This window comes from Urocitellus parryii, chromosome 11, assembly GCF_045843805.1.
Source record: "Urocitellus parryii isolate mUroPar1 chromosome 11, mUroPar1.hap1, whole genome shotgun sequence".
Classification (NCBI taxonomy): domain Eukaryota; kingdom Metazoa; phylum Chordata; class Mammalia; order Rodentia; family Sciuridae; genus Urocitellus; species Urocitellus parryii.
The window spans coordinates 121,149,873-121,176,425 of NC_135541.1; the positions used below are offsets into that span (position 1 = coordinate 121,149,873).

General features: G+C 36.9%; 1 protein-coding gene and 1 pseudogene across 2 annotated transcripts in view; both read left to right on the plus strand.

The window, feature by feature from the left end:
- The window catches only part of Gon4l (gon-4 like), an 81,880-nt gene that overhangs the window by 38,290 nt on the left and 17,037 nt on the right, over nucleotides 1-26,553 (plus strand). For both annotated transcript variants that reach the window (XM_077791510.1, XM_026405080.2), the window contains exons 13-18: nucleotides 5,738-5,778; nucleotides 16,579-16,682; nucleotides 18,774-18,972; nucleotides 19,497-19,583; nucleotides 20,716-20,887; nucleotides 23,141-23,285. In XM_077791510.1, the coding sequence (XP_077647636.1) occupies nucleotides 5,738-5,778; nucleotides 16,579-16,682; nucleotides 18,774-18,972; nucleotides 19,497-19,583; nucleotides 20,716-20,887; nucleotides 23,141-23,285 (748 nt within the window). The remainder of the gene's footprint in view (nucleotides 1-5,737; nucleotides 5,779-16,578; nucleotides 16,683-18,773; nucleotides 18,973-19,496; nucleotides 19,584-20,715; nucleotides 20,888-23,140; nucleotides 23,286-26,553) is intronic.
- LOC113194018 (acidic leucine-rich nuclear phosphoprotein 32 family member E-like) lies at nucleotides 5,946-6,815 on the plus strand (annotated as a pseudogene).

The window sequence follows — 26,553 nt, forward strand, 5'->3', positions numbered from 1 at the left end:
CCAAGAAAAAATTGAGCAGTCCCTGCCCTGTGAGAGACTAGTCAAGGGAAAGAATTTCAGTATAACATGATAGGTGCCAAACAGGTTGAGTGTAAAGTACACTTGGTCACCTAAAGAGATTGTCATCTCCTAGAGTATGGTATGGAATAGGGTAGGAGGCTTAGGAAAGGATTCACAAGATGAGATGTTTTAGCCAAGCTTTCAAGAAGGTATGAGAGATTTTTGATGATTGGGAACAGAGAGGGATAATGCAAACACAAGAGCATCTGCAAACCACAAAATTATCAAGCATCAAAAAAATGTGTTTAGAAAATATCTAATTAGGTGGAGTTGTGTGAGAGGTGGTACTAAACATAAGTAGTGTTCAGATCATGGGGAAGTTTTAAGTAGAAAATCAATAGAAACTGAGTTGGATTTTAGAAAGATTAAACTGGTATTTGATTTAATACTAGTTTAATGTATTTGATGGGTAAAATTAATATATTAAACTAGTCTGAGGACATAGGCCCAGATAAATTCCATGGCAGACCACTTTTGCCACAACCTGCTGCAAATTACTTTGAGTAATTTGTTTAAAAAATTGTATCATTGGCTAGTGTTCCAGTCATGGAAAATTTATATTTCAGAAATCATTTATTTTTACTTGGAAGGCTGAGGTGGAAGATCACTTGAGTTTAGGAGTTGGAGTCAAGTCTGGGCAACATAGTGAGACCCTGTATCCAAAAAAAAAAAACAACATTGATTTTTACAAAGGGTCTACATGACCCTGTGCTGGAGTAATATGTACAATGTGGAGAAAGCAAGGTCTTACCTTTTGACCAAGTTGTACAGAGATGTTTTTTTTAGGCCTCCAAAAATATTTACTGTGTGTCTAAATAATGCAATTTATTTCCTACAGAATACCATCTCCTTTATGAAGGTCTTCTATTTATTTTGATAAATTATCCAAATTATCTATTGTAGCAATTAAGTTTAGAGGAGTAGGACTTAATGGCACACAACTGTATTCCCAACAACTCTGGAGCCTGAGGCAAGAGGATTGCAAGTTTGAGCCTGGCCAATTGAGTGAGACCATGTCTCAAAATAAAAAGGGCTGGGGAGGGTTGTGGTTGTGGCTCAGTGGTGGAGCACTTGCCTAGCACATGTGAGGCCCTGGGTTTGATCCTCACCACCACATAAAAATAATAAAATAATAAAGGTATTGTGTCCATCTACAACTAAAAAAAAAAAAAAAAAGGCTGGGGATGTAACTCAGTGGTAGAATGCTTGCCTAAACATGTGGGGAGTCTCTGGATTCAATCTCTTGTACTGCAAGGGGAAAAAGAGTTAGAGGAAGCATTGGAAAGAAAGCACCAGAAGTTAAAGAGGATGCGTGGAATGAAAAGGCTGGAGGATTTAGGCTTTGAGAAAACATCGAAGGAGGGACTAGGAAACCACAAGAAAATGTAATGTCATAGAAGACAAGGAAAGAATCTTTTTAAAAGGAGGAGCTTGTATGTAGTGTCATTTGCAGGTAAGGAAATTTTCTGCTTCAAGCAGAAAAGCAGGCTATCTTATTTCTGTTCATCCATCAGCTGGAACATACTTGTTTTCCCTTTTTGTTTATCTACTGTTATTTCTGGTTACATAAAATTTCTTAGTGACACTCTCTTTAATTAGAATTGATCATCTTGTTTTGCACTCTCATACCATTTTTTAATGTTTTTTTTTTTTTTATATATATACTCATTGCTCTGATAATTTCTTATTTAGCATCTCTCTTTTTCCCCTGGACTGGGAGCTTCTCCAGGGCTTTGTGTTATTTACTGCTGTAAAGTCAACGTTTAGCACAGTGCTGGCAATATTTGCCAATTAAGTAAATAACTTTTTTGAGATGCCTGAATGAAGAGCCATCTTTCTAGTGAGAGTTCTGTGAAAACTAGGGTAAAATATAAATTTTCTTCCTACTCCTTGTCATAAAACAAATGTGACATTGTGATATTATTCGATTATAATCCCTTCAACAGAATTTATCCTTGTATGGGTGATTAAAAAATAATAATAATAAAAAAGCATAAAATCATAATTTAAAAGTTCTGTGGGGTCATATTTTTTTCCCACTTGAGAATTTATTTATAATTTCTGTGATATGACCTTTTTGTCTCTGTTTGTATACCTTCAGTGAGAGGGAGTGCATCATTCTGCAAATACAGTGTGTTCTAGTCTGAACAACTGCTCAATTAACATTTCCATATTCTTCTTGTTTGTTCTTTGTTTTTTTTTTTTTTAGAGAGAATTTTAATATTTATTTTTTAGTTTTCGGCGGACACAACATCTTTTTTTGTATGTGGTGCTGAGGATGGAACCCGGGCCGCACGCATGCCAGGCGAGCGTGCTACCGCTTGAGCCATATCCCCAGCCCCGGGAAACCTTTTTATAAAAATATTTTTAGGGGCTGGGGATGTGGCTCAAGCGGAAGCACGCTCGCCTGGCATGCGTGCGGCCCGGGTTCCATCCTCAGCACCACATACAAACAAAGATGTTGTGTCCGCCGAAAACTAAAAAATAAATATTAAAAAAAATTCTTTCTCTCCTCCCTCTCTCTCTCCCTTTATTTTATTTTATTTTTTTAATATTTATTTATTTCTTTAGTTATCGGCAGACACAACATCTTTGTTGGTATGTGGTGCTGAGGATCGAACCTGGGGCCGCACGCATGCCAGATGAGCGCGATACCGCCTGAGCCACATCCCCAGCCCCATCTCTCTCCCTTTAAAAAAAAAAAAAAAAAAAGGATTTTCTTTAAAAAAAATTTTTTTAGTTGTAGATTAACACAATATCTTTCTTTTATTTTTTATTTATTTATTTTTTAAAATTAACTTATTTTAATTATGTATTTATATATTTATTTTTATGTAATGCTGAGGGTCGAATCCAGTGCCTCACCCATACAAGGCAAGCGCTGAGCTACAACTCCAGCCCTGGGGGAAACTTTGTATATGCATTTGTTTTATCATGCAGCTCTCCATTTCTCTCTGTTCATCTATGAATTCATCTTTTAAAAAATGCATTTAGGGCTGGGGTTGTGGCTCAGTGGCAGAGCACTTGCCTTGCATATGTGAGGCACTGGGTTCGATCCTCAGCACCACATAAAAATGAATAAATGAAATAAAGATATTGCATCCATCTGTAACTAAAAAAAAAAATGCATTTAAAAGTGAGTTATATTTTGATTTCAAGCACTTCTCCAGCCGAATGCGGTAATGCACCCCTGTAGTCCCAGCAACTCAGGCTGAGGCTTGAGGTTCTCAAGTTGGAGGCCAGCCTCAGCAACTTAATGAGGCCCTAAGCAACTCAAGTGAGACCCTGTCTCAATATAAAAAAAGCAAAAATAAAAAGGACTGGGATATGGCTTGATGGTAAAGCGCCTCTGGGTTCAATCCCCAGTACCAAATAAGAAAAATAAAATAAAAAAAAACTTCTCTTTGCATATCATGAACTAGAGCTCAATATTTGTTTGTGACTTCTCATTTATGTAAATTTATATACAACGTATTACACATTTCTTTTTTTTTTTTTAAATTTTATTTTATTTTGAGAGAGAGAGAATTTTTAATATTTATTTTTTAGTTCTCGGCGGACACAACATCTTTGTTGGTATGTGGTGCTGAGGATCGAACCCGGGCCGCACGCATGCCAGGCGAGCGTGCTACCGCTTGAGCCACATCCCCAGCCCCTACACATTTCTTAAATATACCATTTAATGAATTTTGACATACCTTTGTTTGTGTAACTCATATTCCTATCAGGACATAGAATCATCACTGTCGAAAGTTCCCTCATGCCCCTTCGAAGTCAGTCATCCCCCCCCCCACCGCCTCCCCCCCTTTCTTTTTTTTTTAATCACAAATAAGAATTGCCTATTTCAGAACTTCATATAAATGAAATCATATTATATGCGCTCTAGGTGTGAGTCTTCTTTTACTTAGTATATTTTTAAGAATCCTTCATAGCATATGTCATTAGTTTGTCCCCTTTTACTGAATTTCATGTATATATACAACAGTTTACAGAATTTTACAGAATTTCATGTATATATACAACAGTTTGTCTACTTTTGTGTTACTGGGCATGTGGATTCTTTTCAGTTTTTGGCTATCATTAATATATTCTGCTCAACTATCTTGTGTTGGTTTCTGTGCTTATATGTTTAATTTCTCCTGAGTCAACTCTTTAGATGAGGAATCAGTAAATCCTTGATAGTTATATAACTTAGTTTTGTAAGAAATTTCCAGATCATTTTCCAAAGCAGTTTTCCATTTTATATTATTATTAGAGTTCTAATTGTTCCACATCCTCACCAAGGTGATTTTTTAAATTTTTTTTTTAACTTTTAAAATGAATTTTAGCTTTTGTTACTTACTATTAAACATTTTTTTTTTAAATAAACATTTGGATTTTAACCTTTTCTTTTTTTCCAATCCTAGGAATCAAACCCAGGACCTCATACATGCTAGGGAAGTGCTATACCACAGAACTATATCCCTATCAGTTTTACACTTTTTTATGCTCTCTGAAGAAGGACTTTTATAGCTCAGAGTCCTCTAGATGTGGTCTAAGGCTCTGCTGTAGTTAGTGATATGCCTGTCTTCTGCATATGAGCATCATTTTGGTGCAGCTGTATCATACTGACCTTGAAGTAAACTGAAACTTTTAGGTCTTTTTCAGACTAATTGTTTTTAAACCATGTCAACTTTTTATGTACTTAGGAAACTGACTTTTTAAAATCCTAAATGTAGGACTTTAAATTTATCCCCACCCATTCTATTTAGGTGATTTGAGAATACTGATTTTTAAATCTGTGATTAGTTGGATTGGCATTTCCTTCTAGCTTCCTGTTATCTACAGATTTAATAAGAGTGTTTTCTGAATCTTCTAAATCATTGATGTAGTTGCTGAATGGTTTAGATTCAAAGATGCATCAATTTTGTGACACACTTTTGGAGACTTATGTGTCTGTCTGTCTGTCTCTCTCTCTCTCTCTTTCTCTCTCTTTGCATTACTGGGGATTGAACCCAGGAACACTCTGCCACTGAGCTGTATTCCCAGTCATATTTATTTACCTTTCTATCTATCTATGTATTTAATTTTTTTGTAGTTGTATATGGACAGCATACATTTTTTTATTTTTATGTGGTGCTAAGGATCGAAACCATTGCCTCACACTTGCTAGACAAGTACTCTGCTACTGAGCTATAGCCCCAGCCCTTATGTATTTTTGATTTTGAGACAGAGTCTCACCAGGTTGCCCAGACTGTCCTTAAACTTGTGATCTTTCTGCCTCAATTTCCCCAGTATCCTGGATTATAGGTATTCTGAGATTGCAGGTATATATACCGGGCCCTGTAAGACTTGCTTCTTGAATCCAGTCAGTGCTGTATAATTAAACAGGCCAACCAACTATGAATGTATCTAATTGTAAAATCATTCAGGTCAGATTTTCTGATGTCTTCTCACTAAAATTTAAGCTTCATGAAAGGAGAACTTTCTCTTTCATTCTCTTCTGTATCCCAAATACCTTGAATAGGTAGTATAGTTGTTGTTCCATAAGTGTTTTTGATTTGAATGAATGAAGTATAGAGATGAGGATTTTGTTAGATGCTTTGTGGGAAACAGCATCCATTGTCTCCATAGATATTCCCTTACTGCAAAATGAAAATAATTTCTGCCAACAACCTACTTTTTGGCTTTTTCACAGAAAAGGAAGTGAATGAACTGATGGAAGAACTGTTTGAAACTGTGAGTAATGATCCTTGAGTGAGAACATGGGATGGCAAAAGTAGATTCTTGGAAATGTAGAGTAGGGGGTTGGTTGGCACTGCCCTGTCTTGGAGGCTCAGCCATTGAAGGGGAAGGAATGGCTAGTGTGTGTGTGCATGCATGCATGCATGTGTAGATAAGGAGGCATGGGCGGCTGGAGTCCCAACTCCTTGGCTCCATATGCTAATTCTTTTCTTTGTCCCCCACACCTATCTGGAGGTAGTGTGTGTTTCTATTTATGTTTTTTTTTTTTCCATTGATTTCCAAATGTTTTAAAATTTTAGGGTTGGGGGATAGTGGGAGTGGCAGGAATGGGGAAAGGAGGAGAGTAGCAAGGATTAAAGAACAAAGTGTGGAGGAGGTGGTGGAGTTAGGTCTTGATAATTACCTATATGTCAGTGGGGAAATTGAGGGCCTGGATAACACTTTTAAAGAACTAGATTTTTTGAGTATAGCCAACATGAAATTAAGTTCTCTGACCCAACTTATCAGCTTATCTAAACTTTGAAAGTTGGAACTTATTGACAATTTAATTTCTGGAGGGTTGGAAGTCCTGGCAGAACCTTGTCCAAATCTTATCTACCTCAGTCTGAATGGAAATAAAATCAAACATCTCAGTATAGTAGAAGCTCTGCAAAACATTGAAAATTTGAGGAGTTTCGACTTGTTTAACCCTGAGATCACAAACCTAGAAAATTATAAAGTATTTTTGAACTTTTGCAATAAGTTACATGCTCAGATAGAGTTGGTCAGGAGGGTGACAAAGGACCAGACTCAGAAGAGGAAGATGAATAGGATGGAGATGAAGAAGATGAAGCTGGTTCATCTGAAGAGTATGAGAAAGAAGAGGAAGATAAGGAGGAGGATAAAGATGTAGCAGAGCCAGAATTGGGAGAGAGAGAAGAGGAAGTGAACTTATTATATTTAATGAAGGAATTCTGGATGGAGATGATGATGATTATTTTGAAGAAGGAGAAGAAGAGGAAGAAGGTCTTTTGGGGAAGAAGAAGAAATGAGATATTAAAGATAATAGATCAGGAACTGGAGTTGTAGCTCAGTGGTAGAGCGCTTGCCTAACATATGAGGCACTGGGTTTGATCCTCAGCACCACATAAAACTAACTAAATAAAATAAAGGTATGTGTCCATCTACAACTAAAAACAACAACAAAAAAAAAAAAAAGAAAAGGAAAAAAGAGGGCTGGGGATGAGGCTCAAGCGGTAGTGTGCTTGCCTGGCATGCGAGGGGCACCGGGTTCGATCCTCAGCACCACATAAAAATAAAATAAAGATGTTGTGTCCACTGAAAACTAAAAAATAAATATTAAAAAATTCTCTCTTTAAATAAAAAAAAAAGGAAAAGAAACGATGATGGACAGGAAAAGGTAACTAAATCATTCTAAGACCAAATTCCCTAATGTTCCTGGGTGTGCAACATAGTGGTTACATCTTTATTTTTTCATGTACAACAGCTATTCCTATAGAAGATAATGTGTAATTTGTTATAGAAAAAGTGTGATTTTACTATTTTTGTTTATCATTCCAAGATTCACTAGTCTGTATGTGGAGAAAATTTTTTATCCTTTTCTCATTAAGAAATTCTTCGGGGCTGGGATTGTGGCTCAGTGGTAGAGCACTCTCGCCTAGCACATGCGAGACCCTGGGTTCGTTCCTCAGTACCACATAAAAATAAATAAATAAAGTAAAGGTATTGTCCAACTACAACTAAAAAATAAATATTAAAAAAAAAATTCTTGGGTTGGTGCTATGGCTCAGTGGTAGAGCATTTTCCTAGCATATGTGAGGCACTGGGTTTGATTCTCAGCACTGAATATAAATAAGTAAAATAAAGGTGCATTGACAACTAAAAAAAAGTATTTAAAAGACTATACAAGAACTCTAGGACCACATTAAGAGACCAAATTTAAGAATGATTGGAATTGAAGATGGTTGTAAGATGCAGGCCAATGGAATGGATAACCTCTTTAAGGAAATAATAGGAAATTTTTTAAACCTTAAGAATGAGATGGACATCCAGATACAGGAGGCATTAACCCCCATATAGACAAGTTTTTAAAAAAGAACCTCTCCATGACATATAACATACAGAAATAAGGACAGATTTTTAAAAGCCTCAAGAGAAAAACATCAGGTATCATTTAGACATAAGCCAATCAGAATTACTTCAGATTTCAGTTCAAAATCTAAAACCCTGAAGAGCTTGGAATGACGTTACAAGTCCTGAGGGGGTTATGGTGGGGGGAATGGAATAACTGTCAACCAAGTTTCCTATAGCTAGCAAAGCTATCCTTCAAAATTGTATAAGATCCAGTCATGGTGGTGCATACTTATAATCCCTTCCACTAGGGTGGCTAAGACAAGAGGGCCATGAGTTCAAGATTAGCCTAAGCAACTTAGTGAGACCCGGTCTCAAAGGAAAAATACAAGGGATTGGGGATTTGCCTCTGTTGTTAAGCACCCCTGAATACAATCCTCGGTACCAAAATAATAATAATAAATCAAAAATAAATAAAAGCCTTCCAAGATAAACAGAAACTACTAGGCCAGTACTGCAGAACTTAAGAAAAACTTACGGATTGGATGGCTCAGTGATAGAATGCTTGCCTAGCACATGTGAGGTGCTGGGTTTGATCTTTAGTACCACATTAAAAAAAAATTGATAAATAAAATAAAAAAGGTATTGTGTCCATCTATAACTAAAAAATGTTTAAAAAATAGTCAGTGCAGAAGAAATAAAAATAAACCTAGAACTCACAAAAGAAGAAATTGCATTTCAAGAGTAACTAAGCAAATGAGAAACAGGACCAAATTAAACATTATCAATAAATCAAAAAGTCAGGAATTAATAAACTTCTCTCTATAATACTATTGAATGTAAATGGTCTCACTCTCCAATTAAATGACATGGGCTGTCAGAATGGATTAAAAAATAAGATCCCAGCCAGGCACAGTAGTGTATACCTGTAATCCCAGTAACTTGGGAGGCTGAGGCAGAAGGATCATGAGTTCAAAGCCAGCCTCAGCAACTTATCGAGGCCCTAAGCAACCCAGCGAGACCTTGTCTCCAAATATAATATAAAAAAGGGCTAGGGATGTGGCTCAGTGGTTAAGTGCTCCTGGGTTCAATCCTCAGTACCAAAAACAAAATAAAAGACCCAACTATATATTGTTTGCAAGAGATTCACCTTATAGTCAAAAACAGCCACAGGCTGAAAGTGAAAGGATGGAAATTGATTTTCCATGTGAATGGAGCCCCAGCATAAGCAAGAATAGCTATTCATATCTGATAAGGCAGACTTCAAACCAAAATTAATCAGAAGAGACAAAGAGGGTCACTTTATACTGGCAAAGGGAATAATAAAATATTATATAACAGTAACAATAAAGGGGCAACTAATTGCAAAAAAGAGACACTACTCAAATTGAAGTGTCAGACCCCAGTATAATAATACTGGATGATTTCAATACTGGGTGATACCTTTCTCACCATTAGATAGGTCTTCCAGATATAAACTCAGTAAAGACTCTGGACCTGAAAAATAGTATTAATCAAATGGACTTAACAGATACCTATAGAATGTTTTATCCAACAACAACTGAATATTCTTTCTTCTTAGCAGCTCATGGAACCTTCTCCAAAATAGACCACAATATTCTGGATCACAAAGCAACTCTTAGCAAATCAAAAAAAAATTGATATAATTTCGTGTATGTATTCAGATCATAATAGAATGAAATTGGAAATCAATATGACAAAACATGACAAACTATGTAAATACATGGAGATTGAACAGTACATTTTTGAATGATGAATGGGTAGTAGAAGAAATTGGGGGGGATTAAAAAATTCTTAGACTCAAATGAAAACAGTGATACAATATACAAGAATGTCTGGGACACTATGAAGACAATTCCAAGAGGAAACTTCATAGCTATGAGTGCCTACATGAGAAAGTCAGAATGATCCTAAGTGCAACATACCTAGTGTTGCATATCAAGGTCCTTGGGGGGGAGAAAAATCCGAAACCAGTAGAAAAAAGGAAATATTAAGATCAGAGCTGAAATCACTGAAAATTGAGAATAAAAAAACAAAGTATCATGAAACAATTGGTTCTTTGAAAAAATAAGCATGATTGATAAGCCTCTTAGCTTTACTGACCAAAATAAGAGAGAAGATCTGTTGGGTTTAGTGGTGCATGCCAGTAATCCCAGCGATCAGGAGGGTGAGGCAGGAGAATCACAAGGAAGGCCAACCTCAGCAACTTAGTGAGGCCCTACACAACTTAGTGAGATCTTGTACAAAGAAAATAAGAAGGCCTGGGAACGTGTTCAGTGGTAAAGCACTCCTGGGTTTAATCCTTAGTACTATAGAGAGAGGAAGGGGGGAGGGAAAAGAAGAGGAGGAGGAGGAGGAGGAGGAGCTAAATTAATAAAATTAGAGATGAAAAAGAAGAAATCACCACGGACATCACAGATCATTAGGGGCTATGTTGAATACAAATCTAGACATATACCATCTGCCAGAGTTCAATCTAGAAGATAGAAAACATAGGGAGACTGGTGACTTAATGAGATAGGAGCAGTAATAACAAGACTTCCAACAAAGAAAAGCCCAGGACCAGATGGATTCTTGGTTGAATCTTACCAGACTTTGAAAAGACCTAATGCCAATACTCCTCAAATTATTCCATGAAATAGAAAGGGATGTAACACCTCCAAATTCATTATATGAAGCTAGTATCACACTGACATCAAAACCAAACCAAGGATACATCAAAGAAAGAAAATTACAGAATAATATCCATGACAAACTTAGATGTAAAATTTTTTTTAATATTAGCAAATTGTGTTCAACAACATATCAAAAAGATTGTGTATCATGACCAAGTAGGCTTTATCCTAGACATGCAAGGATGGTTTAAACTATGCAAATCAGTAAATGTAATTCACCACCGCAATAGAGAAAAATCACTTAGGAGAAATGGTCATCTCCATAGATGGAGAGAAGGCCTTTGACAAAATTCAACACCCGTTCATGATTAAACAACAACAACAACAACAAAACACTGAAGAAACTAGGAATATAAGGAACTTACCTCAACATTACAAAGGCCATATATGAAAAACCCAAAGTCAATCTCATAGTAAAGGGAGAAAAACTGAAAGCATTTCCTTTAAAATCTGGGACAAGACCAGATGTCTACTCTCACCACTCCTATTTAGTATAGTGTTTGAAATTCTAACCATAGCAATTATGCAAGAGAAGGAAATAAAAGGGACAAAAATAATAAATAATAAAGGAAGAAGTCAAATTATCAGTGTTTGCACATGATATGATACTATATTTAGAAGATCCAAAAAACACCAAAAGACTACTAAAGCTGCAAAGTAGCAGGTTACAAAATCAACATACAAAAATCAATAACTTTCCTATATAACAATGAATCTGCTGAAAAAGAAATCAAGAAAACTGTTCGATTTATAGTAGCCTCAAATTCAAGACAATAACAGCAACAGAAAAGCTTCGAATAAATCTAACCAATGAGGTGAAAGATCTCTACAATGAAAACTATTGAACATTGAAGAAAGGAAGACCTCAGAAGTTGGAAAGACCTCCCATGTTCATGGATAGGCAGAATAAATTGTTAAAAATGGCCATACTGTTAAAAGAAGTATATATTTTCAATGCTGTCTCCATCAAAATACCCATGGTGTTCTTTATAGAACTAGGAAAAACAGTCCTAAAATTTATTTGGAAAAATAAAAGGCCCAGGATCCAGGATAGCCAAAACAACTAGAGCCAAAGAAGCAATGATGGGGGTATCACGATACCTGACTTACCCTAATATGAAAGAGTAGACTTGTAAAGAAGTAGATTGTTTTCTTAGAGGTGATCCAGGGATCTTTAGTTTGAAGGCATTGGCTTTTTTTATGGTTAAGTGTATTTGAGTGGTACCCCCCACCCTTCTACACAAATTTAGTTAGAAAATAGAAGTAGAATAATAAAGGTTCTATTCAGCAATAGAGTTTGTGGATTTGGGAGGAGGTTCTAGTCAGTAATATAGTTCATGGATGTTTTTTTTTTTTTTTGTGGTGCTGTAGATTGAATAGTTCATGGATTTTGCAATGATTGATAAGATTTTTTTTTAAAGAAAAATTGCTTATATTAAGTGCAGAGACAGGCAGGTGTGCCCTTTCTTCAGGTTGCAAATCATAACATGCCGATGGTTGTTTATTTAGTTTGTTTTGGGTCTGCATTTTTCTCCTCTTAATAATTTTTTTATGATCTCCTTCCCTTCTTTTTTTTTTTTAAATATTTTTTTTAGTTGTAGATGGACACAATACCTTTATTTTATTTCTTTTTATGTGGTGCTGAGGAATGAACCCTGCACCTCCCATGTGCAAGTGCTCTTCCACTGAGGCACAACCCCAGCCCAGTCACCTTAAAACCTTCTTGATTCATTCTCCTTTCTCTGTACCAAAAGAATGTTAGGCACTTATGGATACCCAGACAACCTTTAGTCTTATGCCTCTACCACTTTTTCAGACCTGTTTGGGTTTTAAATAAAGTGGAAGAAATTGACAATTTTCTGAGATAATGAATATTATTATAGGTACAATTTTACGTAGCAAGCTCTCCTTACTGTAAATCTTTTATTTTTTTTTTTTAATTTTTAGTTGTAGATGGACACAACATCTTTATTTATTTATTTATTTATTTATTTATTTATTTATTTATTTATCTATCTTTATGTGGTGCTAAGGATTGAACCCAGGGACTCATACATGCTCTACCACTGGGCCACAACCCCGCCCTGTAAATCTTTCTTCTTTTTTTTTTAATATTTATTTTTCAGCTTTCGGTGGACACAATATCTTTATTTTATGTGGTGCTGAGGATCGAACCCAGTGCCCTGCGCATGCCAGGCGAGCGCGTTACCACTTGAGCCACATCCACAGCCCTGTAAATCTTTCTTGACTGACAACATGTAAGACTGAATTAGTAGGAAAAAGAAAAGCAGGGGAGGCTTTGGAAGCACCAGCAGTGTTTCTCAATAGTCAGAATGATTGCCTGCTGATAATTAATGAGATGTTCAAATCATAAATTATATATATATATATCTTTTGTACAAGGGATTGAAATCAGGGGCACTTAACCACTGAGACATATTCTTAGCCTTTTTTTAGATTTTAGACAAGGTCTTGCTAAGTTACTTAGCATCTCACCAAGTTGTTGAGGCTGGCTTTGAATACAGGATCTTCCTGCCTCAGCCTTACAAGCTGCTAGCATTATAGCCATGCATTACCACATCTGGTTTCAAATCATATTTTTAAGTTGGCTTCACCAATGATATGGATACGAACCCTGCACACTACTTATAATTTCTGAATAGAACCATTAGTTATTATTATTATTGGTTTAAAGCATTACCAGATACAGCATTTAATTGGAATATAATAGATGTTGGAAAACTATTTGGGGCTAAATATTAAAATTCAGATATATTTTAAGCAAATGTCCATTAAAAATAGAAAAAATATTTGGCCTAAGGGTAAGTGTATGCTTCCTTACATGGCTACTATAAAATATAATGAATAGGGGCTAGGGCTGTAGCTCAGTGGTAGAATGCTTGCCTAGCATGCGTGAGGTACTAGGTTCGATCCCCAGCACCACATAAAAAATAAAATAAAGGTATTGTGTCCATTTACAACTAAAAAAACATTTAAAAAAATAAAATATAATGAGTAGATAAGTACTTTTCCCTTCTTGTCATGCCAGCTCCATGTTTAAGATAAGTGCCTCCTCTTGACTATCTAAAGTTTTTTCTCTTTAAATATTTGTAAGTTTCTTTAAAATGTTTTTTAGTTGTAGATGGACACGATTTATTATATTTTATTAATTTATTAGATATTTTTTTAGTTGTAGGTAGACACAATACCTTTTTATTTTATTTATGTGGTGCTGAACATCGAACCCAGGGCCTCACACATGCGAGATGAGTGCTCTACCACCAAGCCCCAGCCCCAGCCCCTTATTTATTTATTTATATGTGGTGCTAAGAATTGGACCCAGTGCCTCACACATGCCAGACAAGTGCACTATCACTGAGTCATAACCCCGGCCCAAGTATTTATAAGTTTTTAAAAAGTTAGTGCCAGGCAGGGTGGCACATGCCTGTAGTTCCAGTGACTTGGGAAGCTGAAGCAGGAAGATCGCGAGCAACTTAGTGAGGCCCTGAGCATCTTAGTGAGACCCTGTATCAAACAACAACAAACTGTGAGTGTAGTTCAGTGGCAAAGAATCCTTGGCTTCCATACCCAGTACCAAAAAAAAAAAAAAAAAGGCAAATTATTTGAAGTTATAATTCTGTACTGGAACATATTTAAAATACTTAGTATGGTACTGCTGCTGCTTATTTTTTAGTTTAAAACGTAGGGTTTAGTATTTTAAAATAAAATTTATTAGATTATTTGTGGAGAAACTAAAACAATTGTAGAATTGACTGAAGGAAGACATTTGGGATAAATTTTATGGAAGGATTGGAAACTACAAAAAGCTAACATTTTGCTCCTAATTTTAACAATTGAAATGCCCTGGTTTTTTTTTTTTTGTTGTTGTTGTTGTTTGTTTTTTAATTTTTTGGGGGGTGTAGGTGGACACAATACCTTTATTTTATTTATTTTTATGTGGTGCTAAGGATCAAACCCAGTGCCCTGCATGTGCTAGGCGATAGCTCTACCACTGAGCCACAACCCCAGCCCCAAAATGTCCTGTTTTATTTTTTTTTATTTTATTTTTTTTTAAGAGAGAGTGAGAGAGGAGAGAGAGAGAGAGAATTTTTAATATTTATTTTTTAGTTCTCGGCGGACACAACATCTTTGTTGGTATGTGGTGCTGAGGATTGAACCCCGGGCCACATGCACGCTAGGCGAGCGCGCTACCGCTTGAGCCACTTCCCCAGCCCCAAAATGTCCTGTTTTAATCTCAAAGATTCTCATTACATGCTGTGCCATATTATAAAATACCTATTTATTTATCTATTTATTTATTTTTGTACCAGGGATTGAACTCAGGGCACTCAGCCACTGAGCCACATCCCAGCCCTGTTTTGTATTTTATTTAGAGATAGGGTCTCACTGAGTTGCCTAGTACCTTGCCATCGCTGAGGGTGACATTGAACTCGAAATCCTCCTGTCTCGCTGGGATTACAAGCATGTGCCAACGCACTGGGTGAAATACTTATTTTAAAATGAAATGTATATATTGATTTTTTAACAAACATCCTATTGTCCAATCAAAATTAAGAGTTTTTTGATTTTAAAACAAATCTTCCACATATACAGCCTATTTAGTTCTGTGGGTGGTGTTTTCTTTTTCTTCCATATTTTTTTATTGGTGCATTATAGTTGTACATAATGATGGGGATTTGTCATTATGTATTTGCACATGTACACAATTTAACAATAGAGTTTGGCCAGTATCACTCCCCAACACTTAACCTGCTCCTTCCCTGTGGTTGGTATTTTCATGTAAATGACTAGTGGTCCCATTTTAATGCTCTTGCTGTATGGATGTGGTATGTTAAGCTCCTTTAAGAATCTCCCTTTTAGGGCTGGGGTTGTGGCTCACTTGTAGAGTGCTTACCTAGCACACGTGAGGCACTGGGTTTGATCCCAGAACCACATTAAACACACACACACACACAAAAAAAAAAAAAAAAAAAAAAACCCACAAAACTAAATAAAATAAAGGTATTGTGTCCATCTACAACTAAAAATTTTTTAAAAAGAATCTCCCTTTTAAAACTTCAAAGTTAATACTTTTGTGCAACTGTGTTTTTTAATAAACCCATGACTGTTAAAAACAAAAAAAGCAGTATTCCTGATCATTCTTTTTTTTTTTTTTAAATTTTAAGTTGTTGATGGACTTTTATTTATTTATATGTGGTGCTGAGGATCGAACCCAGTGCCTCCCACATGCTAGGCAAGTGCTCTACCACTGAGCCACCACCCCACCCTCCTGATCATTCTTTTATTGTTTCTGACTCTGCCTTGTTTTTTTTCTGTGTCTGCTATAATTTAAAGTCTTTGAAACTGAATTGCTTCAAATAAATTGAAAATTTGTTATAATGGGGAAAAAAGAAAAAGAAAGGAAAGTAGATTCTCTAGCAAGCTTTGACCTTTGGTCTATGGAATTCTTTCTCCAAAAGGATGGTCTGCCTGAGTAATTCCCCTGTTAGTCCATCCAGAAATAAATACTGTGGTGAGAACATTTTACTAACTAGGAAATTCTTGATTTTTCATGTGTAGTTTATTCCTAGTGAGATTTTCCTTACAAATTTTTGATGTCTTCTCCAACTATCATTTTGTGTTCCCTTAAAGATTATAGTTTAAATACTCGAGCAAAAAATACTTAACCTTTTCATAAATTTGTCTCATGAAAGATATTTCTGTGTAAAAGATTGATGATTCTGAGTTACATATTTGCTAGTCTTTCTTATGCCCTTGAGGTTTGTAGGACCCCTGTGTGTCAGGGTTGAGACAGACTATTCTCTTGAGGCAGCTGACAACACATCTGTTTTCTTGAGAAAGCTGATTTTACCCGCCTCTGTGACTGTATCCCAATGTCTTTTCCTCCACCTTTGGTCGTTCTTATCTTGGTCGATCTTTCTTATTAATTTTCACTTAATCATGTAACTGCTGGAGTGACTTAAATAGGCCCATTTCCCAGGAAAACTTAATTTTTCTTTGCCCATAGTTTCAAGATGAGATGGGATTCTCCAACATGGAAGATGATGGCCCAGAGGAGGAAGAACGAGTGGCTGAGTCTCGTCCTAACTTCAATACCCCTCAAGCCCTACGGTAGGCTAGCCAAGGACCTTGAGGCTTAAGAGTGGAGAAAAAGTCTATTTCTGAAAAAGTTTTTAGAAAATTACAATTAACAGTTTCCCCATCTTCAACTACCACATGTTACTTTTATAAGCATGCAGAGTCCTGTGGGAAATTAGGTGTGAAGTAAAAAGTCTCCTTGTTATGGGGCAGTGCAGCTACAGTGCAAGCTGTATCTGTTTGGGAAGGGAGAGAAAACAGTAGCTGGCATTCAGAGCAACCTTTCCAGGTGAGTGGTACTGGAGAGGTGTGAAGGACTCTGTGTGGCCAGCCACAGAAATTATCCTAAATTATAATATTCAGTGTGTCCCTTTTGTTTTCTTTATTTGCCATTAATATCTAGTAGATGTTATTAAAAATTATTAGTCAACTACACATTGATTGAGCAAACCATGAAGCACTTGCAATAATGTCCTAGGAGCCTGAAACACATGTTTTGACCTTTTCACATGAAGTTGGTGTTTCTTTTCTTTTCGGAACAGAGGTGCTTTTAAACTTTGAAGCAGGGTATCTTTAAGTTGCTTGAGGGTCTTGCTAAGTTGCCGAGCCTGGTCTTGTACTTGCCAGTCGTCCTCCCTCAGCCTCCTGGGTCTCTGGGATTGTAGGCATGTGCTGTTGTGCCAGTGAAGTTGGCATTTCTTAAACCCAGAAAATGATTTTGTAATAGTTTTGAATCTATACTTTAATCTATTGTTGTCCATTGTGAGTAGCAGCATACAATTATTAGGTGGATGGCTAAAGGCTAGGATGCAGTGTGTACCATGGGTGGAGCACAGCAAAAGCTAGCAGACCTCTCATTTGTCCAGTGTTGGTTTGTTTTTTGGTACCAGGGATTGAACTCAGGGGCACTTGACCACTTAGGCACATCCCCAGCCCTGTTTTGTATTTTATTTAGAGACGGGATCTCACTGAGTTGCTTAGTGCCTTCCCATTGCTGAGGCTGGCTTTGAACTCAGGATCCTCCTTTGTCAGCCTCCCAAGCCCTGGGATTATAGGTATGCACCACTGTGCCAGCTGTCCTGTGTTTTTTTTTTTTTTAATTTATTATTTTTTAAAAAACATTTTGGTTGTTGTAAATGGACAGATCACCTTTATTTTATTTGTATGTGATGCTAAGGATGGAACCCAGAACCTTACACGTGAGAGGCAAGCGCTCTGCCACTGAGCTATAGACCCAGCCCTTTAATTTATTTTTTAGTTGTAATGGACACAATATCTTTATTTTTATGTGGTGCTGAGGATTGAACCCATTGCCTCACATGTGTGAAGCAAGTTCTCTACCACTGAGTTATAGCCCCAGCCCCTGTCCTGTGGTTTCACTTAACAATATTACCTTAGTAAAAAGCCTGGGATTCCTCTGAAAGCTACGCCTTCATAAACATTTCAATTTAGTGGAAGAGACAAGATATAGTAATCAGTATATAAAATCATATGTTTTAATAATATTCTTTCTACTTTATTCAAGAAGGGCTTTGACTTTTTAAGAAGAGAAGGCTAGGAAGCCTTATGGAGAGGTACATGGGAGAAGCTAGACCTAAGATGGGAGTAGTAGGTAAATTAGAGAACAAATGCTGTTCATTTGGAAGATTCTGTATCACTGTTAGATCAAGTCACAGAGTAATATGGATGTGTCAGTATAATGCAAGAATAATGAGTGACCACAGCCTCTTTGCTGTTTTGTTGTTCCTATTTTTCTTTCCTTGCTTGTTTAATTTCCTCTCCATTTGTATACTACTTAGAGGAGTAATTGTAGAAAAATATGATGGGGACACAATTCATAATCATTTTATGTATTTAGAAAGTTTTATACATGTGGTGCTGGAGATCAAACCCAGAGCTTCAACCATGCTAGGCAAGCTGTCTGTCACCGAGCTGTATTCCCAGCCCCAGAATCATCTTACTGAATCTGTGTAACAGTATTGGGAGTTTGATGTCTAAAGTGGGATTTGAGGATTAGCAGTAAGTAGACATTTTCCAGGTTGTTTTAGCATACTGTTAGGAGGAACTGAATGTTTTGATGACCTAGAGAAATATTTAAATAAATCATCTCCCTTTTGGGGATAGTTTTGAGGAACCACTAGCCAACCTGCTAAATGAACAACATCGGACAGTGAAGGAGCTACTTGAACAACTGAAGATGAAGAAATCTTCAGCCAAACAGCAACAGGAGGTGGAGAGGCTTAAACCTCAGAGTGAGAAAGTTCATCAGACTCTGATTCTAGACTCTGCACAAAGGAAGAGACTCCAACAGCAGATGCAGCAGGTAACACTCTTCTTGGTCATGTGATTTTTGGATTATCTCATGGTCTGACACGGAAGCCCCAAATGAGCAACACTGTAAAAGTCAGAGATGGCTGTCTTACTACCCATTGAAACTGGGGAGCATCTCATCTTCACATCACTTAGGATTTTGGAGAGATCCTCATGTTCATTCCTAGATGGCTCAGGCAAGAATGAACATAAGGATCCTGATAATATTCAGAACTGGAGATTACAAAGAATCTTTAAACCATTCTGAAATTTAATAGCCTTCAATATCAGACATTGTTTTTTCTTCTTTCTGATCTCAGTCCCTCTGGTTTGAGGTTAAATTTTCTCTGGTTCTATCATTTTGCTCAAGGGAATATGTCTGAGAAATTCATGCCAAGATCCTGCATTGTTCTTCATATTTTCTCCAGAAAGCAAAATATGTGTGATAAATTTGTAACATCTTGGTAAGGTCTCCTTGTGTTCCTGAAATGGTAACATCATAACATGTCAATGTTTTATTTTCTTTTCCCTCCCCAGCATGTTCAGCTTTTGACCCAAATCCACCTTCTCGCTATCTCCAACCCCAACCTCAGTTTGGAGGCCAGTACCACCAGGATATTTCTTGTAAGGTTCCAGATATTTCTAACTCTAAAGACTTGAGTGTAAAATTAGCTTGGCAAGTCATTTCTCATGTTATTCACTGATTATAATCTACATTTGTTCTTCTTTTCTGCATGTCTTTGGTTGCTATTCCTACTCTGTCCTGCAGCTTCCTATTTGCTTACAGAACATAAGCCATTGATTCCAGGGAAATGATAGATGTGTATTCAATTTTCTTAATGTGTATTCAATTTCCTTATCTTTGGATCTATCCTGACTTCTTATTTATTTAGATACTGATATATTTATAGATGTTGAAATAATTGTTCATTTGTTAGGCTCAATATCAGTGCTTTATGTATAGAATTAATTTTGCTTGTGATACTTTAAAGTATTTTGGAGAAATTTTCTGAAATTTTGGATAGATAATGATGATATTCTCTGCTCCTTGGATAAACCTCTTTGGGATTTGAGTAGTATATTTGCTAGTGCTCCAAGGTCCCTTGGTGGTCCAGCAGGGTGTATTCACCTCTGTGTTCAGAAGATCATGAGGAGAATTTTTTTTTTTTAAGGTGATACTCAGAGAAACCAAAAGATTTTAAAAAATAAATAAAAATAATGACCTTTAATTTTAAGAGTCTTAATTCTGCCTTGGTAATTAGACCATACATTGACAAGTCCGCTGAACATATAATCTGAGAATAAAACATGAACAAATCAAGTATTTGTTACACAATCCCTTAGTATCTGAGAATTCAGCAAAAGAGAAGTCTTCTGGCACATGCCTGTCATCCTAGTGGCTTGGGAGGCTTAGGCTGGAGGACTGTGAGTTCAAAGCTATCCTCAGCAATTTAGCAAGGTCCTAATCAACTAAGACTCTGACTCTAAATTAAAAACAAAAAATGGGTGGGATGGCCTGGAGATGTGGCTCAGTGGTTAAGTGCCCTTGGTTTCAATCCCAGGTACCAAAAAAAAAAAAAAAAAAAAAGAGAGAGAGAGAATTCTTCATGGAATAATATTAATTATGAAAGAGTTTATAATTTCTACCTGTTTTTATTCTGAAGTAGGAGGGACAGTTTATCATTCAAAGGCCAAGGGCTGCTGGTATTAATTGTCAGGAATTTCTTAAGTTCTTCTTTATGTTCTGTCTTCCCAGAAAGAGCTGGGAACCTTTGCTCAAAGCTCCATTGCCCTTCATCATCAGTTCAACCCCAAGTTTCAGACCTTGTTTCAACCCTGTAACTTAATGGGAGCTATGCAGCTCATTGAAGACTTCAACACACATGTCAGCATTGACTGGAGCCCTCGTAAAACTGTCAAGAAGACTGGTAGGGGACAAATATGTCAACTTCAAGTTTTTATTTGCAACAAAAGATGGGAGCCTTAAATAATTTCCTAGGGATAATTTCCTAGGAGGGAGGACACAGAATACATATAATTTCTTTCTTTTCTCTTTTATCCTTCCTTTGCAGTCTATCTGTATTGTAGAGTTACATAAGATTTGTGCTTTGTTAAGGCATGGAGTCAGTGGAAAGAATACGAGTAGAGATGTGGGACTCTGCTAATAAGTGGACTTGAATGATATGTAGGTATTAGTTATCCCGTCTAGAAAATTAGGATCTGGTAAAGATGTAAGTCAAGTGGTGAAATTTGTCCATGTTAAGATTTTTATTTTCTTCCTCATAAGACCATATTATTTTATTTCCCATAATGATTATAGAGAGAAGGTAATATCCTCATTTTGAATGAAATGCTGATAGGGCAGTTAGATCCCAAGTTAGAGATGTTGTACATTTGCCATGTTCAATATTTTGAAGAAATTTTCAGGTTTAGTTTCTATCTTGTGTAGGTTTAAAATTTTTTAAGAAAATATTTTCTTGGTTCCCTAACACCAAATATTTGCTTCTTATTTGTTTTCTGATTTAGCAAATTATTTGTGTGTTGTTGTGGATTTGGGGTTGTGTATGGATTTGATTTTAAATCCCCATCTTCCTGGGTGTGGTGGCACATACCTGTAATCCCAGTGACTTGGAAGGCTGAAGCAGGAGAACTCCAAGTTCAAGGCCTGGTTAAGGAATTTAGTGAGGCACTGTCTCAAAAAAAAATGAAAATAAAATAAATATATCCATGAGTTTTATAGTAACTGAATATAGTTAAATTTAAATATGGCACTGATGCCAACCTGCTTTCATAGCTGTATTTTGGTAATGAAAACTTGACTAAATAGCAGACATAGTAATAATTTTTACACCTAGTGTTCTGTGTTTTTATTGGTGATTTAAAAATAACAGTTTTGGAAGAAGTATTGAAAAGGGATAATCAACCTCTCCTTCTGTAGTTGGTGGTGAGATTAGACCCCTTGGCTGTAGCTGTAGCTGTTTGCTACAAGTGGTACCCTCACCATAGTGACTGGTCTCAGCTGACAGGACAGATTCTTGGGTGTTGGCGAGTTGGACCTGTGTTCCAGTTCTCTAGCATCACAGCAAACCCAGGCCACCTGCCAATGACTTTTAGGTTTTTGTCTTATGGACAGTTGAGGGTGGGAGTGAAAGAGTAGGATTTATTCCAGCAAGAAGAGAAACAGAGGTCTTGCCAGGCGAGAGGGGACCTGATAGCAGGTTTCCATCCAGGTGTGCTAGTCTAGGGGTTAATATAGCTAGCAGGTAGGGTCATTGATTACTGTCTAGGGCTAAATAGGTATTTTTATTTGATAAAAATAAAAGTTATAAACAGTTATTAGAAGAGTGCTAATTAAGGATGTTGATTTGGCCCATGACCTCCTGATTAGTTGTGCCCTCCTAGCCCTTGAGTCTATAGCCTTCACTCAGGTCTGGCCCATTCTAATTTTCCCACCACTCCAGAACAAAGCAGTCAGCTGGAATGTTTGGAATATTTATACAGGTTAATTTTAGGGAGTGACTTTTACATTTAGAAAAGGCTTTATGGGGCTCATTGCCCTGACTGCCTGTTTTACGGTCTAAGTGCAAATATAATAGTTTCTGTCTCTGGAAAGTCAGAGGTACCTGAAATTAAGAGGCTAAGATAGGAAGACAGAAACGAATGAGACGGAATTGTCTCATTCCTTTTATGGTTTTTTTGTTCCCAACTTCAGGAGGAATCTGGGAGAACTTAATGAAAGTTAAGTAAGAATCAAATAAAAATAAAATTTGGAATACCAGATTTGTGAGGGAGATAAAAGAAGTTGGAATCTTATCCTGGAAGAAAGAAAGCATTGTTGAAGGTCTCTTATCTTTCAAGGATTTAAAGGGGGAAGGAGGTAAAATTTTTTTGAGTATCCACTATGTGCCAGGTATTACTAGATGCTTTGTGTTTATGTTACTTAGTGTGTTAAGTATCCCACATAGGAAAGAAAGAATCAACTTTTTATTGACTTTGGGACTTCCCTTAGGTGTATATTAGGTCAAGAAAAACTGGACACATTTTGGTGAGGGAAGGAGGGTGGGAGGGGACCAAGTCAGATAAGGGCAGCTCTACCTAAATACGAACATGCATTCATAAGCTTTTTTGAAGTCCTCTTTAGTCCAAGAATTCTATTTATCACAGGTGTTTTTTTCTTGTAGCCTGTGAATTGCCCTGTCTGCCCAAGCAAGTGGCCTGGGTCCTGGCCACAAGTAAGGTTTTCATGTATCCAGAGCTACTTCCAGTATGTTCCTTGAAGGCAAAGAATCCTCAGGATAAGATCATCTTCACCAAGGCTGAGGACAAGTAAGTGTTTACTGTGGGGCTTCAGAAGAGCCAACTATTTTTTTTTTAATTTTTTTTTTTTTAAGAGAGAGTGAGAGAGGAGAGAGAGAGAGATGAGAGAGAGAGAGAGAAAATTTTTTTTTTTAATATTTATGTTTTAGTTCTCGGCGGACACAACATCTTTGTTGGTATGTGGTGCTGAGGATTGAACCCGGGCCGCATGCATGCCAGGCGAGCATGCTACCGCTTGAGCCACATCCCCAGCCCCAAGAGCCAACTATTTTAAGAAGGCAGTTCCTCTTCAGGTGGTTAGGGGAAATAAAACATGTATAATAAGTCAGGGACACAAAAACAAAAAGAAAAGCAGTGTAGTGGATTGAGTTCTGTAGTGTGTATTTGTTCAAGCAGTGCTAAATACTGCTGATTTGAAATGTTTAAGAATCATTGTTTTATCTTTTACTTACCATAAGACCATCCTTGAAATACTATGCAAGGAAGCTGGGGATGTAGCTCAGGTGGTAGAGTGCTTGCCCTGCGTGCACAAAGCCCTGGGTTCCATTCCCAGCACCAAAAGAAAAAAAAAAAAAATTCAGACTTTTCATTTGACACAAATTGGTGTGAATATACTATGTATATAACCAGAGATATGAAAAATTGTGCTGTATATATGTAATAAGAATTGTAATACGTTCCACTGTCATATATAAATAAAAAAATACTATGCAAGGAAAAGCTTTGATGAGAAAGTTTTAATTCTCATACCACCCCAAACAATGGTTTGTATTTCTTGTATAACTACTGTCCATTTAAGTAGTTTTGTGCTTTGCTTTAAAAAAAAAAAAAAGAAAGAAAGACTTGATATTGTTTTCCTGTTCTATGAAACATTGTCTTTTTTGAGTGTCTGTATGGTTTTCTTTTAAAACAATATTTAATTGCCCCATTATAATCCTTTCATTGACCACGTTTTCCCTCTTTTTTTAAAATATTTTTTAGTTGTTTATGGACCTTTATTTTATTTATTTTTATGTGGTACTGAGGATGGAACCCAGTGCCTCACACATACTAGGCAAGCTGTCTTCCCTGAGCCACAACCCAGCTTTCCCTCCACCTTTTTTATTGTATGTGAGGCTTACTCTAGGATCTTTGTGCATACAGCTTTTAAAAGTCTTTTCTCTCGTGACTGGGGTTGTAGCTCTGTGGTAGAGTGCTCTCCTTGTATGTGGAGGGCACTGGGTTCCATCCTCAGCAACACATATAAATGAAGGTCTTGTGTCCATCTACAACTAAAAAAATATTTTTTAAAAAAATCTTAATTATAATGGACTATGATGATCATTACTATACAAAGTACATGTATGAAGACACGAACTAGTGTGAATATACTATGTGTACAACCAGAGATATGAAAAATTGTGCTCTCTCTATATAATAAGAATTGTAATGCATTCTGCTGTCATATATAAATTTTAAAAAAAATATTTTTAAAATCTTTTCTCTCAGACTGGGGTTATGGCTCAATAGGAGAACGCTTGCCTAGCACATGGAAGGCCCTGGGTTTGATCCTCCGCACCACATAAAAATAATAAAATAATTGGGCTGAGATTGAGGCTCAGTGGCAGAGCGCTTGCCTTGCACATGTGGGGCACTGGGTTCAATCCTCAGCGCCATATAAAAATAAATAAAGATATTAAAAAATTTAAAAGAATAATAAAATAATAAAGGTAATGTGTCCATCTTCAACTAAAGAAAAAAAAATCTTTTCTCTCTTTCCCTCAGTGCTGGAGATTGAACCAAGGGTTCACTGAGCTACACAATGCTATATAGTTGTTTATTTTAAGACAGGGTCTTGCCAGATTCCCCAGAATGGCCACACACTTGCAATCCTCCTGCCTCAGCCTCTCAAGTCACTGGAATTACAGGCATATACCACTATATCTGGCATTAAATTATTTTAAGTTCTTTCCTGTCGGTAAATTTTCAATAGTGGAATTATTAAATAAAGTCTGTTGTCATGGTTCTTGATATATAAACCAAACTGTCACCCCCATGTAATTATAATCTTGTATGTGATGTTAGGGATCATGTTGTTGTTGATTTAATTGTCAGTGGCACCCACTATTAATTTTGTTTGTTTTGTTAGAATAATTCTCTTTCCTTTGTATTCCCTTTGAATTTTCTTTGTATGGTTAATATAAAGCTCATCTAGGGGCTGGGGATGTGGCTCAAGCGGTAGCGCGCTCGCCTGGCATGCGTGCTCGCCTGGCATGCGTGCGGCCCGGGTTCGATCCTCAGCACCACATACCAACAAAGATGTTGTGTCCGCCGAGAACTAAAAAATAAATATTAAAAAAAAAAAAAAAAAAAAAAAGCTCATCTAAGTCAGTGGTAGAGTGCTTGCCTAGCATGTGTGAAGCCTTAGGCTTGGTCTTACTACTGAATTTTTTTTTAAAAAGCGTAAAACTCATCATGATCTTATATTTATTAATGATTTTTTTCTGTTTTAAAAATGTTTCCCAGAGCTGGGAGTGGTGGCACATGCCTGTAATCCCAGTGGCTTGAAGGCTGAGGCAGGAGGATCATGAGTTCAAAGTCGTCTTTTTTTTTTTTTTTAAAAGAGAGAGAGAGAGAGAGAATTTTTTAATATTTATTTTTTAGTTCTCGGCGGACACAACATCTTTGTTGGTATGTGGTGCTGAGGATCGAACCCAGGCCGCAGGCATGCCAGGCGAGCGTGCTACCGCTTGAGCCACATCCCCAGCCCATCAAAGTCGTCTTAGCAAAGGCCAGGTGATAAGCAATTCAGTGAGACTCAGTCTCTAAATAAAATACAGAATAGAGCTGCAGATGTGCCTCAGTGGTCAAGTGCCCCTGAGTGCAATCCCTGGTAACTTCCTAAAAAAGTTGCCCAGGCTGGACCTAAACTGCTGGGCTCATGTGATCCTCCTTTCTCAACCTTCTGAGTAGGTGGGACAGTAGGCCCACACCACTGTGCCTGGCTTATTAATGCTTTATGCATTATTTCTCCTTTTCATACTTACTTGTGAAAACTCCTGTTTGATTCTTTTGCAAAAGCTCTCCACCCCTACTCCTGTCCCGCTCTTTTTTTGTGTTGCTAGAAATTGATCCCAGCACTTAACACATACCATGCAGGCATTCTACCGTTGAGTTTATTGTTTTTTGGGGGGGGTACCAGGGATTGAACTCAGGGGCATTTGGCCACTGAGCTACATCCATAGCTCTATTTTGTATTTTTATTTATAGACAAGGTCTCACTGAGTTGCTTAGCACC